This window comes from Sceloporus undulatus, chromosome 3 (genome assembly GCF_019175285.1).
Source record: "Sceloporus undulatus isolate JIND9_A2432 ecotype Alabama chromosome 3, SceUnd_v1.1, whole genome shotgun sequence".
Classification (NCBI taxonomy): Eukaryota; Metazoa; Chordata; class Lepidosauria; order Squamata; family Phrynosomatidae; genus Sceloporus; species Sceloporus undulatus.
Window position 1 is genome coordinate 189349371 of NC_056524.1, and position 20325 is coordinate 189369695.

The 20325-nt window shown below is 39.7% G+C and overlaps 1 protein-coding gene across 4 annotated transcripts in view; it reads right to left on the reverse strand.

Moving 5' to 3' along the window:
- PTPRE (protein tyrosine phosphatase receptor type E) overlaps positions 1–20325 on the reverse strand; it is a 159726-nt gene that overhangs the window by 85782 nt on the left and 53619 nt on the right. For 2 of the 4 annotated variants that reach the window (XM_042459723.1, XM_042459722.1), the window contains exon 1: positions 15289–15386. In XM_042459723.1, coding sequence (XP_042315657.1) covers positions 15289–15299 — 11 coding nt within the window. In that variant the 5' untranslated portion in view covers positions 15300–15386. Of the gene's footprint in view, positions 1–4765; positions 4796–15288; positions 15387–19566; positions 19590–20325 lie in introns of those variants that run through there. The other 2 variants (XM_042459724.1, XM_042459726.1) reach the window with 2 other exon arrangements.

The following is a 20325-nucleotide window of genomic DNA, read 5'->3' on the forward strand; positions in this document are numbered from 1 at the left end:
TTATTGGCTCCACTATTGTTCTATAATAATTTATTTTTGCTGTTTCAAACTTTTGCTAAATATACCCAACACTGTACCCACTCTGCTAACATTTTAACTAATCAAACTCTAAGCAATTGGAAGTATCCAGGGACTCTAACTAGCTGCAAGTTCAAATCCAACATCAAAAATATTGCCTACAGTCAAGAAATATTTTTTAATTTTGAACATGTACATACTCTGTTTTGGTCACGATTAAATTATTCTATCTCTCCCCAGTGAGCATGATTCAAGTAAGCTGATCACAAAACACAATAAACAATTCTTTTACTTACTTTGGCTGCTGAGAATGTGGCCAAGACCCAATATGGCCAGAAAGTTTGTAATCACTTCCAATATCCCAGTGAGTTGTGAGCAAAATGCTACCTTTTCTCATTGGCATGCCAAACCAAGCTTTGGCTTTTCCAATTACCAAAAGAGATCAAACATTCTTAATAAATGCACAGGTGGGAATCAAGCAAAAAATGTATGAAGAAATTAACGAAGCATGCACATACACATCAAATGCTGCTTTAAAATACAATTATTCATACTGTCTAGTTACAGGTAGGTCATCTGAATCTTCTCTCTCTTTTCACCTATTCTGTCATTATAAATGTTATCCCTCCAGCAGCAACAGTGATGGTCTGTATAAGTACATCCCACCATTGTCATCTATCTGTACTGTATACATAATATCAAAATTTTCTATGGCTCCAATACAATGACACTTAATCATCAAAGAGTCTGTGAGCTTTTGCTAAAACTCTAAATTATGACCCAGTAATAATTGGTAGACTGGCCCGACATTTTCCTTATGAAACTGGACAAAAGAGTTGATTTTTATTAAATTCTACTCTACTGCTTTAGAAAGATAAAAAGCAAAATTCCCTGCAGACATTCAGAGGAAAAAAGTGTGCAATGTGAAGTAATATTAAAAGACTTGAACTATGCAGTGGAAGATTATGTACTTATTTTAAGTGAGAGATTAAATGTAGGAAATTAACCTTGAAGAAATCTTTGAATGACTGCCATTTAATCCCACAAACTCCTGGTGCAGAGAGCTGTAGTGGCTTGAGCACTGGACTACGACTCTGGAGACGAGGGTTCAAATCCCAGCTCAGCAACAGAAATCCACTGGGTGACTTTGGACAGGTCACACTTTCTCAATCTCAGAGGTAGGCAAAGGCAAATCCCCTCTTAAATATTGGCAAGAAAATCCTGTGATTAAGGTTTATGGCCTTAGGTTCACCGCAAAGCAGAAACAACACAGCAATCTCCTGGTATGTGTAGTAGACCAGGCCACCAAGAGTGACAACCGCCTTTATCAAGGTAAAGAAGTGAAGTGCTTCAGATAGTACATGACGGTATGATAGATGAAAGCAAGAACTTGTGACCAAATTGTGTAGATTTTTTTTTTAAAAAAGTGTTCAAACAGTGGGCATGTTTGATTCTTGAATTAAGGCAAGCAGTACTAAAAACAGATGTCTTCAACTAACAAAATTTATTTAAACCTCCAAGAACACCTATCTGACTTCAAACCAGGGATGGGAATCATATAGCCTTCCAAAAGTTATTGGTCTTCAACTTCCAGCAGCCCCAGCTAGCAAAGCTATGAGTGAGAGGCATGTGGGTAGTTGCAATCCGACAGCATCTGAAGGGCTCTGTGGTTCCCACATGTGCTTTGAAGGAACATAAAAGGAACCTGAGTAGGCCAAGGACCCTTGTTTGCAAGGAGATGTTGTGGGCCCAAATTCCTCCTATTAACTTCTGCCCTAAAATGATAATACAGAGGGCCCTTGATATCCACTGGGGTTTGGTTCCACAACCCCCATGGATATTAAAATCTGTGGATGCTCAAGTCCTAATTAAATACAATGGCACAGTAAAATGGTGTTCCTTATATAAAACAGCAAAAGCAAGGGTTTTTTTTTTGTTTTTTTGGAATTCATACCTTTTGGGAATACTTTAAAGTTATGGATGACTAAATCCATGGATAAAGAATCTTTGGATACAGAGGTCCAGCTGTATTCCCCTCTATTGCTTTCACATGGCAGGCTAGTACTGAGGACTTCTGAGTTTGCCTCCTATATAGACAACATACAACACAAACTACAAACCCCAGAATTCCATAACATTGATCCATGGCAATTAAAGCAGTTCAAACTGGATTATTTGTGCAGTGCAAATACAGCCTTAGACTGGCACAGCCAAACTCCCAAATGAAGAGATGCTAAAATTACAGATAAAGGCAAAAAGTATCTGATAGTATAAGGGGACATTTCAATCTCCCACAACAATTACTACTACTACTACGGCTACCTCTATTTTTTTTTGTTGTTGTTCCTACCACAGGAGCCCTGGTGGTGCAGTGGTTAAATGCCTGTACTGCAGCCATTCACTCAAAACCACAAGGTTGCGAGTTCAAGACCAGCAAAAGGGCCCAAACTCGACTCAGGCTTGCATCCTTCCGAGGTCGCTAAAATGAGTACCCAGACTGTTGGGGGCAAGTTAGCTTACTTGCTAATTAGCTTACTTGCTGTTCACCGCTATGATCTTTGGAATAGTGGTATATAAATAAAACAAATTATTATTATTATTATTATTATTATTATTATTATTACAGTGGGCCTTCCACATTCATTGAGGCTAGGGGTGCAGAATTCCTCTGAAAGTGAAAAAAATGTAAATAAAAAATCTCTTATTTTTTTACCTGAGAGAACACTTCTCTAGGAATCTCTAGGTCCTCCAGCACTATAATAATAATAATAATAATAATGGCCAACATCCAGCAGAACAGGACCACAGAATTGCACTGGAGGACCTACAAATGCCTAGAGCAGGGGTAGGCAACCTGCAGCCCGCGGGCTGGATGTGGCCCGGCGAGGCCTTGGGACTGGCCCCAGCCCGGTCCTGCCGCTGATTGCCGCCAGGGACTTTGGCCTCTCGCGCGCAGGGGCAATCGTCTATAGACGCCTCAAAAACATGCATTTATATTAACATTTTTTAAAAAATCAGCAGATTTTTTTGCGTGTCCTCCACTTTTTTAAAAAAAGTGTCCACCATTTGAACATGTTGTCCTACATTTGTCCCGGTTTATTTATTTATTTAAAAAATTTTTAAAATTTATTTAATTATTTGTTTTTTGGCTTCGGCCCCCCAGTTGTCTGAGGGACAGCAACCCGGCCCCCGGCTCAAAAAGGTTGCCTACCCCTGGCCTAGAGAAATGTTTTCTCTCGGAATCTCTAGGTCCTCCAGTGTGTCTCTATGGTCAGCTTCTGGCAGAGTTGTGCTGGAGGACCTAGAAATACCTAGAGAGAACATATTAATCAAATCCACAAATAATCAAATCCACAAAAGTCAAGTCCACAAATATGGAGGGGCAATAATAATACTCCTATTCATTTATATCTCACTAAGGTGGCTTACAAAATATTAAAACTAGAACAAACTAAAACCATACAAAACAAAACAAGAAGCATACAAAAAGGTCTCTCTGCTCAAGGATACATAAAAACACTGATTTTTCCTCATTACCCATCCATGCTGGGTGTGAAACAGAGAGATCACATGAATGAAGGAACATAAATGTTGAGCAATTGATCCACAAGAAACTTCCTCTAGCACTGCCATTGCTCTTTCCTTCTGAGTCATAAAAGTACTATGTGAATGCTTTTTCTCAGTTCTTCTCATGAATGATTCAACAGCAGAAGTACCTACAGACTCATAGTAGGCATCTTTCCTCAGTCTACAGATTCAACCCACAAGTCTAGAACAGTCAATCACACTGGCCAATTTTATATCTAGTACTTTAACTTTTTCCAGGATTATGAATGGAGAACATATCACCCTCTAGAAAAGATGTTGCTGAACTGCAAAGCCCATCAACTTCAGTCATCATAGCCTATGGTGAGAGGGGATTTCGGCTGCAATCCAGCAACATCAACAGGGTCACCTATTCTGCACTCCTAAATGACTACACAGCTTCTAATGGCTGGGAAGTATGCAATCCTCCAGCAGTCCTAGCCAGCAAAACCAATAGGGAAGAATGTTGGGAATTGCAGTTCAACAACATCTAAAGGTACACACAATTCCTGCCCCGATTTAGAAGCTAACAATCTTTTAAAACTATTTCCTAAAAGGCAGTAATTCTAAAGTAGTCTCTTAAATTCATACAGTGATGAATTGTGTGGCAAATATGTGATATGTTATTGATCATTGTTCAAGTGTCACAGTAACATTTGCATTAATTAGTTCTGGTATTTGTGGATTTGTTTTTTAGCTCATCATACAGTACTGGAAACATTCCAGATTTTCAGTATTCATTTGTATAGAGCCTTTAAAAAAACCAAATTAATAGCAAAATATTTCTATCTGCAATTTCAATCTTGTGTGTGTGTGTTATACACTAAAGCTATTATTCTGAATGGTGTGCACTTCATTTATATTCTTTTGAAATAAGCTTTTGTCAAGATTGTCCTAATTCTCATTTTAATTGGAGAAGCAACACCGCCTGCAAGGTTTTTTTTTAACTCAGATGTTTCTAAAAACAGTAATTCTCTAAAACAGATTAATAAATGGAAGATATCTCAAAATGGCTTGTGCTCAGCAAGAGTGGGACTATCTTCTCTACAGGGACAGTTAAAGTAGATTTGAAGAAAAAAATAACTATTAGAAAAACAAAGATTATGTAAATTTGGTGTTATTATAGTTCACATTATCACTATTCATTTTATTATTTACTTACTACTGTCGATATGAGTAACTTTACAGAGTGAATTAGGAGAAGTTTGCATTCTGAAATTGGAGCCTTATACGTGGGTACAATTGCAGATTCCCTTAATACAGATTACAATCTTAAATGTAGGTGCAGCTACACCAGTGGTCCCCAATTTTTTCAGGCTACCGCCCCTTTCCTTCCAGAAGCCACAGCTGGAATGACAATCCTCGTGCCCCCCCACAGGGCTACTGTTCCACTGCAAATTCAAAACATCCAATCTCAGTCGCTGCTCCATTTGCACCCAGTTACCTAAGGCGCAGCACCCAAACAGCTGGCTGAGCAGTGACCGAGAAGCTTCTTGCTTGTGGCAGTCTTGCAGCAAAGGCCAACACAGCAAGAGTCTTCTTGATCTCTGTTTGACTGGCTTCTCAGTCAGCTCCTCAGTTTCTGTTTCCAGCATGACCAGGTGCAGCACAGAAGCTTCCTGCCTGACAGGAGGGACTCTCAATCCCTCATCAGGGCAGAAAAAGGCACAGCTGGTGTGTGTAGGGGTTTTACAGAGGCCCTGGAGACTGGCATGGACCAGGAAAGGGAGAGATTTTAACTACAGGAGCTACTCCAAGATAAAGGACTCTTTCCAATAATTGAGCACAGTTTCTCATTCCCCAGAGATCACATCCACATCATCATCATCATCACCACCACCACCATCTGTATTTATACTCTGCTCTTTAGAAATGCTCTCAGAGCAGAAGACATATCTTCTCCATACAAGTGTCCACCCCACCCCCCAATGGTTTCTTCTGCTACCTCTTCTCTCAGCCTGTTTGATGATGAAGGATAGCAGAAGCAGCAGTGCAACTCCAGTCTGCTAGCCATGTCCTAGCAAAGCTCACAAACTTTAAGCAGGATTCCAGATCTGAAAGCTCCTTTTTGCCACCACTTGTCCTCTGCCAACATGTGCTCTCTTTGTTCCAAAATGATGCTGCTCCGTGCCACAGAAGCAATGGCCTGTGCCCAAACCTCACAAGAGTTCCCCAATTGCCACTACTAGCAAAAGACACCGGTAAAGGAGCGAGCTAACATGAGCATGCAAAGAGTGGCAGATAGCACCACACAAAAGGATTAACGAGGCTGTGTGGTGGGTTTTTGAAGATCCTGAAAAGAGGTTTCATGCAATCCTCATCCCCACCATGATCCTAAAGGCTGCTGGTTCCCCTTGTCTTTCTTGCACACCAATACCCCTCTACTGCCACACTTTCCCCTCACCATCCACCCTGAAACCTTCCACTGCCCCAAGAGGGGCATACTGCCCACTTCGGGAATCACAGATCTACACAGTAGAAATAATGAAGCTAGACACCATTTTAAGTGTTGCAGCTCCATCCTATGGACTCCTGGGATTTGTAGTTTTACAAGGTCTTTTCTGTGCCAAAGCATGATGCCTCTGAAATCTACAAATCCCAGGATTTTGTAGGATGGCACCATAGCAGTGGTGTCAAATTGGTTATTTCTACAGTGTAGATGTACCCTCAGTTACTAAAGAGTATGTTCCACTGAAATGAATGAGAATTCAAAATAAATATATCCAGAACAAGGATTTTAGCTCCAGCATATGAGAATAACAATATAGCTAAAAGATGTAGAAAAGGTAGTTTTGAGCATAATCTTCAACAACTAAAAAGTGTCATATCCTTGATATTATGGGATGACAGATAAAGCAAGGGTGGAGCATTCTTTTTTATGCAAGGGCCAAATCCCCCAAAGTCTAAGATTTCAAGAATGCAATCCAATGGTGGTAAAGCCCAACATTTGATTCTTCACAATCTAAAGCAGAAAATAGTAGTCTCTTGGGTTGGGTCCACCTCAAAACAGTTATCTACATAGTTTTTTGTGGGTTTTTCGAGTTACGTGGCCATGTTCTAGAAGAGCTTATTCCTGACGTTTTGCCAGCATCTGTGTCTACCAGCTTCAGAGAAGGATGCTGCGAAACGTCAGGAATAAACTCTTCTAGAACATGGCCACAAAGCCTGAAAAACCCACATAAAACTATAGATGCTGGCCATGAAAGCCTTTGACTTCAGTTATCTACATCATTGAGTTTTGCATCTCCTCTAGTGAAGATTATGGTACCTAGTCTTTGATAAGCTTTGGAGTAACTATCTACTGCTAATACCATTAAGTACAACTATCTTGTCAAGTTGGCACGGTACAGACCATTCCTTTTCGCGGTGAACTGGAGCCAGGGAAGCCTCACCAGCAGCCCTGCGGCCCCAATCCACCATTTTTCCAGGCCAAAGAGAAGTGGCAAAATGCCACTTCTCTTTGGCCTGGAAAAGGGGTGCCCTTGTGTCTTAGGCACCAATGGCACCCTGGCGCTAAAGAGGAGAAAGGGGCAGCCGCCATGGCCCCTTTCTCCTCTGCATTGTTGGCGCAGCTGTTTGGTCACCACGCCAACAATGCGCAGGCCCAAAGGAGCTCTGTTTTGGAGCTGCTTTCCACGCCGCCACCAGGCCACTGTCAGCGGCCTGGGGGTGGCACGGACATGGTGCATGCATGACATGATCGTTACGCATGCCATGTGGAAGGCGCCACGTAATTATGGCACTCCCCACACGTACTAAAGTTAGGGAGCATGCAGTTGGTGTGTGGTATTGTTGGGAGAACACTGCATTTGGGCAGTCTCTACCATGCCATTGCCATTTTTTAATCTGGCAAAATAACTCAGGTTATGAGAAATCCACAATATTTCCTTCACTTCACTTTTGTTTTGTAGTCTCATTGCCTATCCCTTGTCACTAGGGATATGAAGAACATTCATTAGTATTTGTATCATCATTGAAAGAGTGCCATGAAACTTGGGGCATCTCATAAGAAAAAGGAGAAAAGCTGTAAGATTCTTTGCCATTTCTGGAAAATCTGTTTGCACAAAAATACATATCACTGTAGTACAGAGAAAACATGTTTTGGGGGCAGAAAATGTGCAGAAGATTGAATTCTTGGCATAATGCAGTTGCTGTACAAAAATATTTATTTTTGTGCAGAAAAGGCACAAATGGCAATAGTAATTTGTAGACAATATACCAAGGAGGTATTCCCAATTCTTTTTACTCATGAGAAATCTTGCAATAGTGATAATTATGCACCACAATTCTGTATGCTTTCATCAACATTTGAGTTCCATGGTATTTTTAAACGGTAATGTTATGTTTTAGTGACAGTCATAGTGATAATATACAGCTCCACTTCCCATTACCACTGAAAATGTTATGTCAAATAATTTGCTTTCGTTAGTAGAGCTTGCAGAACAAATCAGATACCTAATTTCAATATAAAGCCTCATTAAGGAATACAAGCTTCAGTCTTATCGGAAATGCAACATAAAATTATGAAGTCTGAGCTAATTAATGCATTGTGTCAAGTCTTAAATTACACATCCTAAATGCCAGGAGCTGTAATTTAAAATACAAGATAGTTAAACCACCTTGCTCACCTTACAGCCTAAAGTTAATTAGCACCCCAGTTATTATATTGCTGTATATTATCAAATATGGTTAAAGATGCTTGAAAGAACGTATCTGTTTAAGTGTGAATTTTAACTACGTTCTTTGTTATTTCAGTTTCAAGCCAAATTTTGCCACATAAAACATCTTCCTGGCTAGAGATAACCTTTGGAGAGAAAATATAGCACTCAATCTAACTATGTATAAGTGAGGGCAACTATATGCACTATTTATTTTACCACTATTTTATATGTGTATGGCATGTGCATGTGCATGCAAAAATGTAATTTCCTAAGCTCTGGGTGGGAATGAGGACTATTTGCCCCTTTACTCCAAAGCAACTAGGGCAAATTTGGCTACATTGCAAAATTTCTGCTACCAGCCACCCAATATACTGTAAATATTCATGTATAAGTCTAGAAATTTAGGTCGAAAATTGACCCAAAAATCCGGGTAGGCTTATCCATGGGTCAATGTAAGCACTGTATCTTAAACCTTATTTAAAAGAAGGAACCATCCTCTGGTGAAAAGTATAATCTGTCCTGGAAGCACTAGCCCTCTCTACTCTCTCATCCTTCCAGCCTTAAGAGTAAGCACAAAGAGTTAGTTCTGCTGGAATTGTGTACGTTCTTTGACTTTGCTTTGCTTCATCCTTTAGTTCTTTTGCTATATGCCCCTAAGTTTTACCCTCGACTTATCCACAGGTCATAGAAAAATCCATAATTTTGCCACCAAAACTTGTCCTCGACTTATACATCAAGTATATATGGTAAGCTATAGACACCACCAAAGGAAACACAAGCTGTAAACAGTGACAAAGATCATGGTTTGAATGGATGAGGTAAAAAGAGAACATTCAGTTTGAAATGGGGAAGTGGGTAAGGTAAGGCAAAGAAGGCCAATCACCCACCAGTGTGTTTGTTTATTATTTCTGCTGATAGTCTTGCTCTTGCAGTAGATGTCATTTGTTTCCTGAATGTCCTTTACCACATGATCACTGTATAATAACATGGGTTTAACACAACTGCCCATGTGTTGAAACAAAGGGGAAAAGGGTTACAGACTCAGATGATCTTGTCTCAGTCCTTGCCTCCCCAACAGAAATAGTTCTACACACATTTGCCCATTGGGAAAATATGCTCACATAAAAACACTGGCCTTCTATACATAAGACCAACAAACCACTACTAGTTTGAGCATTGTGATGGAGTAATTGTATCTTTTACAACAAAAAAAATATTTTGATTGACAGGTGTCATATATTTCATGGGAGAACCATAGACTGCTGAGTCAGGAGCACATGGCATGAGGCAAAGTTACAGCAAGGTTACAGCATGCCATGTGACACAGAGTGACGACTCAGAACCATCCTATTATATAAGTGGACCAAGAGACTGGTCAGTGTGGGTAGTTGTAGGTTAGCTGGGTTTGTTTGGAGAGTTGGAGAGTTTGGAACAGACATCGGAGTGGGTGGTTGAAAGCTGACAGAGAGGAGTGTGTATATAATATATTGTATCATATTGTACACATTGCAACTGAAGAGAAGGCTTCTAAAATTTTAGATGAATCAGCAACATCTGTGTTTCTTTTGAGTATGAAAAGTGGTCAGTGCATTGACAATAACAACAGCTGGGTGTCTTTGTTATGATATTGCTTTGACTGCATCTGGGTAGACTTGTCCCAGACTGCACTGGTAGTTGGCTTTCCCCCTGCCATCACATTGGGCTATGATTCTGGAAGCCAGGGTATAAATCCCTGCTTGGAACCCCACTGGATTATTTTAGGCAAGTCATATACCATCACTCTCGGAGGGAGGTAAAGGCAAATGCGCTATGAACAAATATGGCCATGAAAACCCTGCAATGGGATTGCCTTAGGGTCACCAAAAGTCAGAAACAACTTGACAGCACAGAACAACAACAACAATGCATAAGGATTGAATCATAGCAAGGAAAAATTACTATGTTACCATGGTGGCTGCAAGATTCTGGGAGTTATAGCGCAGGAAAGTAATTCTTTCATGTTGTTGTTAACTGCCCTCATATTTCTCTTTGAATTTCCAGGACTTATGGAAGAGGTCTCTTCTTCTTTTGTTGTTGTCGGCTTCTATTTCTTTGCATTTATTGCTGTAGTAATTCTCTTTATCCTTACATGCTAGTAGTTGGACTACAGCATTCATGGTTCTCATTGTGTTCCTGGCTCCCTTTTCTTTTGCTTCTCATCTTTTTTTAACTGCTTGAAGTATTTCATCAGTCATCCATTGTCTCTTCTCCCCCCCCCCTTCCATGTTCTGGGAATAATTAGCTCAGTCAGGCCCTACTTTGGCTGGAACAACTGTATTCGTGTGCATCAATATACAAGCAAAGCTCTTTCTCACTCTAACATACAGGCATCGACACGCAGAAAAAGTGAAAATGGCTGCAGTTACATGCAGAGAAGACCACCTATGGTTACACTTACATCTCAGCATGATTCATTATCATCATATGCTAACTGGTTCAGATCAGGCTTCTCCAGATATTCTGGACTATGGAACAGCATGGTCAATGACAATGCATTATGAAAATTGTAATCCAAAACATCTAGAAGGAACCATTTTGGAATCTGCTGCATTGAGAAATTGCATGCCATTGTTTTACACATTGATGTGAATTGCAGTCTATCAACATCTCTGGAGCACTCTACATTCCCCAGCTCATCATAGAGAACAGGAAGCAGGGATGAATTTCACAAGACATTGTTGGAATCCAAAGAACATGTGTGAAAATTCCATGGAATTTCATACTTTTACTGTGGTTGTTGTGTGACTTCAAGTTGTTTACTGAAGCCCATCAGTAGGCAAAAAGCCACTCCATAGCCCCCCTCACACAGTCCTCTTTTCCGCTGTCCCCTCCACAAAGTCCGTATGTTAGGTCTCTGCAGAGGAAAAACTGCAGAAGTATATCGCCACCATACATATTCTCTTGGGAGTTGAATACCTCATTATGTACAGTCTTTGCTTTCAGGAAAGCTTACATGAATATACATTCTTGTCTTTCAATATCCATCTCTACAAATGGTATAATCAGGCCAGGAGAAACTGCATAACCTTGAGCTGCACCATTTCCAAGGATCATTTTGTGCCAAATGGGTCACCTAAGCTTATGCACTTAAAGCAAGTTTCTTTTTTTAACATCAGAGAACATCCAATTTCCACTATTATTCATAAGCCTTAGGAAGCAGAGCAGCAAGAAAAGCTGATGTCATTTGCCCCTGTTACTTCTCACTTCCTTTTAGTTACATGACTCCGTTCTGACTGACTACTCTCTGGATTTAACACAAAAAATATTTGCTGTACAATGTAAACATGTGGTATATGCATATTCCAAGTTATGAAGAATTAAAAATGTATCTTATAATATGAATGAAGACAGAGAATATAGTTAACAGAAAGCAAACATGGGACCTAAAAGTTTTATAGTTAACATAGGGACTCTGTGCTGCCCGTCTTTGCCCTGCTGCAGCAACCAAATGGCACAGCAACGATGCACTCCCTCCCGGGAGGAAAAAGAAGCTGCCATAAGCAGCTTCCTGGAAGGGGCACAATTGGCATGCTGGCACCCCCCAATCGCATCACTTCCGGTGAGCAATGTGTGCATGCTGTGTGGCGCTCGCACCATCATGGTGCTGCCTGTGTGGCTGGCAGCAAGCCATGATGGCAGCGTGCTTGTGGACTAGGGCTGCTGGGTATGTAAATGCTCAGCCTCATCTAGCCCTAGTTCACTGGGAGGATGCCGCTAATCGCCCGTCTGTACCGGGCCTAACATGAAAAACTCCCAAGAAATCTTTCATTTAGAATCAAATTAGTTTCTAAGGACATCAGTCTCGCTTGCTGACATTTTCTCCCATTTGGATGATCCATTACTGAGATGAAGGAATGACCCCTATACCCCATTTTACTTTGCTGTGCCCTGCTACTTTAACCCACTACCACCACCTCCAGTTTCAATTTTATAGCGAGACACAGAAGTTTATCGCACGGCCCCTAAAACGGGCCCGGTGCGTTCTAAACATGAACGTGCGTGGGAGCACACAGAATGGGATGGGGCCAAGAACCCCATTTTATTGCATGCTCGAATGTTGCCTTTGCCGCCGGGCATTCCAGTTGCATCCCCGTTCCGTTCCAGAGGGTGCCATTTCTGGGGACGTTTAGAACGCACTGGGCCTGTTTTTGGGGCCGTGTGATAAACTCCACAGTGAGGGGAAATTGCTTAAAGCAATGGAGTGAGTGCAGAGCTGAAGTTAGTGAGGAATAGCTTTGTCCTATTATTACTCATATGCATTGCTTATTTACTGAATCTAGTCTTTACTGATTTACTGAATTGAGCCTTGAGGAGAGGTGGGAAAGAAATGATGATGATGATGATGATGATGATGATGATTACTAGTACTTGTATTTCACATTTATCACATCAGTCTAAGTTAGACTCTATGTCTTCCACGCCTTGGCCACATTACTCTCCTTAGAAATGATGGTGCTAAATTAAGTTAACAGAGAAGTAGCTTTACTAAGAAAGACAAGAGAGGATATTTTCTTTAGTGGTATGTCAATCTATTGACATTTCTCCACCCAAAAAACCCAAACACTGTTAAAGCACTTTTATGGCATTGGTCTCTAAAATAGGTTAGCTTTGTTAAATTTTACATAGTTATATTTATAAATCCTCTTTGTGACTTATTTGCTTGGAATAAACACTGTACACAAACAAATGAGGTTAATAATATAGAACCCACACACATGAAACAAATGTTGCTGACCACAGTCTGGCAAACAGTTCAAAAAGAAAGATTTTGTTTCCATGTGGTCTTTATATTTTTTCAAAATCTATTTTACTACACTGATTTAAATTTCTGCGTGTGTGTGTGTTTCAAGCAAAAAGCTTAATAGTTTATTTTTGGAAAGTCAATCACATTAATCCACATGAAAGCTAAGCAAAATGGCTCCTGCCACCAGCCTTCAAGAGAGCTTTATGTAAGTGAAATGCAATTAGGGCTTAAATTTCTTATATGGCATAACAATATCAGTCGAAAAGCAAATAGTTATTGCAATCCATGACCAATTAGGGGAAATTACACTCTGCATCTGATAATGTTTCTTTTAATTTTTTTTTTTTGGGGGGGGGAGGAATTGCTGTGGACACAGCTAAATGGCAGAGCATTTTTATTTCATGTGTTTAAGGTCCAGGGTTCAGACTCTAACTTCAGCTATACTTCTGGCAAAGGTATAAGTCAGAGTATATCCTGTGGGACCCCTGGGGCATGACAATATTGAAGGTGATGACACGGTCAGTCCTGCGCTCCTGCCAGCCTCCCACACACTAGAAATTCACAGAAATTAATAGAAAGGCCTACTGGAGCTGCAGTCTCTAATAATTTGGATTAGTAACACACCTTTTGTCAAAATGTGTTGGTCCTGACTTAGCTAAAAATCTCAGACACAGCTTGGAAAAGTCTCTTTCTAAGATTTCAGGAAGACTGAAAACAAAAAGGAAGAAAGCATGATTCAGGTAATCTGTAGACCTCCAGATTTTGTTGGACTACAGTTTCCATCATCCCCAGATAGTTTGGCCAACAATGAATGCAGTTATTCGAAATACAACAATATCTCATAGACACAACTGTACATTGTACTAAAACCACCTGAACCAATGTGAATAGTCTGGATGTTAAAACAAACATGTTTCATGGATTGCTGATCTTAGTTTCAAGAACTACGTGGTGATAATTCACTCATTTGTTCTGTTCCATTCCACCTTTTGCCCAATGTGCACAAGAGGATGTGCATGCCTCTCTTTTCCTTATTTTATCTTTACAACAACCTTGTGGGACAGATCTGCTTGACAGACAGTTGACAGACAGACAGTTCAAAGCCACCCAGTGAATTTGAGGCTTTGTGTGGACCTGAACTGGGAGCTCCAAAATTCTTTCTTTCTTAAATATAATCAGTCCAAACAGTTGTAACAACAGCAACACTTCTTAGGTGGAAATTACTGCTTTGCTTTTCTTCTTTCATTTCACTACCCAACAGTGATAATCATACAAGTAATTATGTGTTTATCACAGTAGAAGGCTCCCCACATGTACTTCGCATGAGAAGAGCCTACAACTATTTACAATTTATTTGGGATCAGGGCCAATCTGTCTGAAGATATCATCATTATCATGAGGAACAATAATGTATACCCCACCCTTCCTTTTGAGAGCTCAGGTTGTTGGTAAACTCTGTCTTTGAATTAAACAAAATTGTTCCAGTGTCCATCCTTCCTGACTCTTTATACAGATTTTTTAAACATGATTTACGTGGAATATTTCTGCTCTTCCTCTCATGAAAAAGTTTACATTTTAACTTTGTATTTAAAAAAGCAACAGCTTTTTTCACAGCACCTTCAACACATGAATAACGTTTATATATATTAAGCAAACAATGAAAAAAATAGTTTGCTAGAAGTTAGAGGTTGGTAACTATAGTGCTCAATACTCCAGCACTATATATAATATTATTTAAACTAGACATCTTCTTCCCATGTATTATTCTAAAACCTTGCATGCAGGTTTGTCGTTGTTCCACCAATATAAACAGAAGGCTGTATTATTCAAGTTACTGAGTTTGAAATGAAGCAATTCCTTGACACTGACAATATTTTCCTGTCTGATTATGCCTGTACATTCATGTATATTTACTTGAAGTAAGCCATTATGCACTCAGAGGGCTGACTTCAACATAAAAATGCAGACTGAACCACGTGTAATTTTAAATGAAACACCTCTTCTCCCCAAGCCCTAAATTTTAATTGTCATACTGTCCTGTGATTTCATCTTTTTCTTCCCCACTCTCGCTGCCAAAATCATTTAAAATCTAGAAAGTACTATTACAGGAGGAAAACACTATAAGTTAAATACATTCAAAACTAATAAAAACTATGCATTAACTGTACTCAGGTACGTGCCATGCAATTTACCTTAAGCTACATTTTTCATTAAATCAAACAAACTAATATGCCCATTTACCTCATTCCCATTCGAAACAGGTCTGTTACACAGCAAGCCTAACACCCTGGGATCCATGTTGCTTATTAACTGGAAGTAATTCTTTATCAGCAACTCCTTGTTTCAGGAAATCCTGGCCCAGCTGCAACACAGTTCCTTTTAAAAGACAAGGCACTGACCTCTCAAACTCTTTCGCTCCATCCCTCCCCCACTAAATGGAAACCTTGACTTCTATGTTAGGTTTTTTGCCATGTGATGAACAGTCAAAAGCCTCATGCTGTAAAATTGTCTGGGAAAGGACTATTCAGTTTAATAGTGTAAAGATTTCCTCTTGGTACTGGAATAGGAAATATTTATTTTAATCAATGATTAAGAAATTACTAGCTTTCAAATCTGTTTCTCACATAAAAAATTCCAAGCAGCTGCAAACTGCATGCAATTCCCATTCTATAAAAGGTGGAAAGAGAAATCTGAAGGGAAGGAAGAACACACTAGAAATAAAATTCACACGTTATTATCTGAAAGCAGAAAAACCCAAATCCAAAGCATTCCCTAGATCAGAGATCACACTATCTAGACTGGTAGCTTAGGATCTACTGGTAGATCTCTGGGTGTTTTGCAATTTATCTGTAAGGGCTCTTCCAGATCGATCTAAAGAAGTATGAGTTGTTATAGAATGTGGGTATGTGTGCCTTCTTTGTCCCTGTTGACAAATGGGGACCCATAAATTTCATAGGGTTTTCTTTGGCAAGGAATACTCAGCGATGATTTTGCAAGTTCCTTCTTCTGAAATATAGCCTACAGCATCTGATATTCACTGGAGTGTAGTTCCAAAGATTCTCCACACCCAATCAGTCCATTGCATGTGGGAGACTGATTTCTTGCATCTGTATGAGTACTCATCTAGAAAAAGAAAAACAAACAAAAACCTGGGGCCACAGTTTGCTGAGGTGGTCCCATAAGAAGCATAGGCTAAATTTTCTCTCTGAATATTTTTTCATTTAAAGTTATAGAGTTATACAGTACAAAAGTGCAATTTCACTGATATACTATGTAAGGCAGAGATAGTGTTGGTTTTAAAAAGACAAATTTGAGTCATGTGTTAAGGGCAGTTTGGTCCTTAATTCGAAAGGTAAAGGAAAAGGTTTCCCCTTGTCATGAATGTCTAGTTGTAACCGACTGTAGGAGGCGGTGCTCATTTCTGTTACTAAGCCAAAGAGCCAGTGTTGTCCAAAGATCACTCCAGCGGTCATGTGGCCAGCATGACTGCATGGAATGCTATTACCTTCCCACTGAACTGGTACCTATTTACAAGTGGACTCTTGTTATCCTCTGAGGTTTGGTTCCAGGAATCCCTATGAATAACAAAATCAGTGTTTGCTCAAGTCCCATTAAATACAATGGCATAGAAAAATGTTGTCCCTTATATAAAATGGAAAAATCAAGGTTTGATACTTGAAATTTATACTTTTTTGAATATTTTCAAGCCGTGGATGCTTGAATCCGTGTATAAAAAATCAGTGTATAAGGAGGGCCAACTGTATCTACTTGCATTTGCATGCTTTCCAAACTGCAAGATTTGCAGAAACTGGGACTAGTGACAGGAGTTCACCTCATTACACAGCACTTGGGCCTGAAACTGCCAACCTTCTGACCTTATGATCATCAGAACTGGCATCTTAACCACTAAGCCACTGCATCCCTTTAATTCTACTTAGCTGAGTATATCTCCTCCCATCCTACTCCATTTTGCATCTGACTCCAGATGGTAGTCCTTGAGGTTACAGAAACAAACATTCACAATACATTCATGCCATAGAGGAGGAATCGGTTTTACAGCCATTCTTTGTTTTTGAAATTGTAATGGCTTAGTCATAACCTCCAACACTGGGAGTAGTAAGCCAAACCTCCTACTATAGTGAGCCCGCGCCATACGGGGGTTCGTTATAGGAGGCTTCAAGCTTATGTGGAAGTTGCCAGGAGAGTGGCGTGCATGCACGGCTGTGCAGCATGCACAAGCCTCATTATATCTAATGGGGCTCGAGCATACACGTTTTTTGCCTTACGGGGGGGGGGGTCCGGATTCCCCGCGTAAGGCAAGGGCAGACTGTACTGTGAATTACTGTTTGAGTACACTAGTTCCTTTATAATTCTGCTGGATCCACAGATTCAAGCATCTACAGCTTGAAAATATTTTAAAAAGTATAAATTCCAGAAAGCAAACCTTGATTTTGCCATTTTCTTTAAAAAAAGGACACAGTTTTACTACACCATTATATTTAATGGGACTTGAATATCCACAGGTTTTGGTACACACAGGGGAGATTATCACACAGCGGTTATTCTGTCCTTGTCCCATTCCTGTCCCATCCTTCCCATGCGACCACAGGAAGGACTTTCAGACGACATCAAGAAGATCCCATCATTAACCTGTCTGGAAAGCATGACTGACCGCAATTGCAGAAAAGACTTTCAGATGACGTTGCACAGATCCTGTCATTAATCTGTCATTAAACCATCTTTAAAGTTACATTAATGCATTTTTCATTGATGGAAGTTCATGCTATTGCAATGCTGCTTAATGACGTGGTAATGCCAGAATCAGCGAGAACAGTCATGGATAGGTTAATGATGGGATAAGGACAGGGGGTCAATCCCGTCCCTATCCCGTCTGTGTGTGATAATCTCCAGGGGGTCGCAGAACTAAACCCCAGCCATTGTATTATGCTTGATGTTTTCTCTACCCACTAGAAAATGTCAGTGCAATATGGTAGGTATTTTTGCACAGGATGAAAACACTTGCACAATATTTGAAACTCCCCCCCCCCGTTGTTTTAACTCTAAAAATTTGTACACACGTCCTAATTTCCAAAAGCCAGCCCTTTTAAATGAGTATGTGTCCCTCTCAACAGCATATTCAGCTTTTAATTGATGTAATAAGGGACCATATGCAAAACAAATAAAAAATCTATTACAGAAAAATTAACTACCACATAACAGAATACTAAACAGGTCATTTAAAAATTACTCAAAAATCCTTTGGACTCTGAACATCAAATTTTTGCACTCATCTACCACATTTTGAGCAGCCCCTCATCTCTTGTCACTCGTTCTTAGTTCTGTCTACACACAAACTACACACAAATTGCTTCAAAATATCTCCACATAGCCAAATAAATATTTGACAATCCTATCAGTTGTTTATGTAAACATTCTGTGTTTTTAATAAACTATATATTTTATTATTCTAATCTTTAGCCCTGGTTTAATTGCTTGTTTTCCACTTTGGAGAACCAACCCAGTGCTATTGTTTTTGCCCATGTCGGCAATTCCTACCACTCTGTCTGGTAATTGTAGGTAAAATATGATCTTCTGATGATCATCTTCTTGTACATGTAAATGTCACACATGTGGATGAAAGCACTTGTTAACAATAACAATAAAGAGATATTTTCTACAAATTTCCCATTATGAAATTTTATCCTCCTACTGAATAATATCCTTTTTTAAAAACTCTGGCACTGAAAACTAAATGCAGTCAATGCAATTATAATGAAAGCAGCACAGTTCTGTCAACATGAATCAAGAACACTTTTTATAGTCATCTACCAGAAGTATATCAGTTGGAAGCAACTGCTGTCTGTATCATCTGACACTGTACTTCTAATGCAGGGGTAGGCAACCCTTTTGAGCCGGGGGTCGGGTAGCTGTCCCTCAGACAACTGGGGGGCCGAAACAAAAAAATAATTAATTAAATAAATAAATAAACCGGGACAAATGTAGGACAAAATTTTCAAATGGAGGACACTTTTTTAAAAAATGGAGGACACGTGAAAAAAATTGCTGATTTTTAAAAAAAATGTTAAGATAAATGCATGTTTCTGAGGCTTCTATAGACAATTGCCCCCCCCAAAGGCCCCGGTGGCAATCGGCGGCAGGACCGGGCTGGGGCCGGTCCCAAGGCCTTGCCGGGTCGCATCCGGCCCGTGGGCCGCAGGTTGCCTACCCCTGTTCTAATGGGTTTCAAATGCCATGTCTGAGATATGCAAAACCTTGATTTCAAGATTACAATTTAATGGAAAAAATGCATGCTAAAATTACAGCCTGTGCAAAGGTTAGGTTGCAAAATATATTTTAGTATCTCCACAGAGACTTACCTATAAAATTTAAATGAAGTTTGACAGCTATACATAAATAAAGCTTAGTTTCTATAAACACCTGAGGTTTCTTGCTTATAAACACCTAAAGCCACATTTGAAAATGCAGGTCATTGATTATTAAATGATATAGTGTACTTACCCACTTGAAGAAGATGCTATAGGCTGTAAAGAAAAAGATAAGAAATTTGTTTTAAAAAATTAATAAAAACGAAACTCTTTGTTGCTTTAAACTGAATGTTTATATGATTATAATGCGTTACATAAAATCTCAGTTGGGCACAGTTTGCTGTTTTTATGTGCCTCCACAATGAATTCAACTTAGGACTTTCTTGTTGTTGTTGTTGTTGTTGTTGTTGTTGTGTGCCTTCAAGTAATTTTTTACTTATGGTGACCCTAAGGGGATTATCACACGGAGGCACTTATGTAGTGAAACGTTGCTGAACTGTTGCAGAAGCACGAAAGTGGGATCGTCCATCGCGCTTCTAAAACATAATTGAGGCTTCCTGCTTCCCTTTCGTCCATGAAGCATTTGCAAAGAAGCTATTTTTTGAATAATGGGATATCCTGTTATTAAAAAAAAATGGCTTCTCCTGGCTTCTTCCTGAATGCTTCATCAACAGAAGGAAAGCAGGTAGCCTCAACTACATTTTAGAAGTGCAATGGACAATCCCACCTTCGCTTTCTCTAAGGATAAGAGAGTGCAATTTTCCCACAGGTCCTATGACTGAGTAGCAATGAAACCCTGGTCTCTCGGAGCCCTAGTCCAGGACCATATTGGTTCTCTGGGCACAGCAATCCTACCTAATTACAAAAATCTAAATTTAGAAACAGAACAGCCTAGGTGGATAAAAACACCATAAGCAGTTCCACTGTTAAACATTAAACATTATAAAAAAAA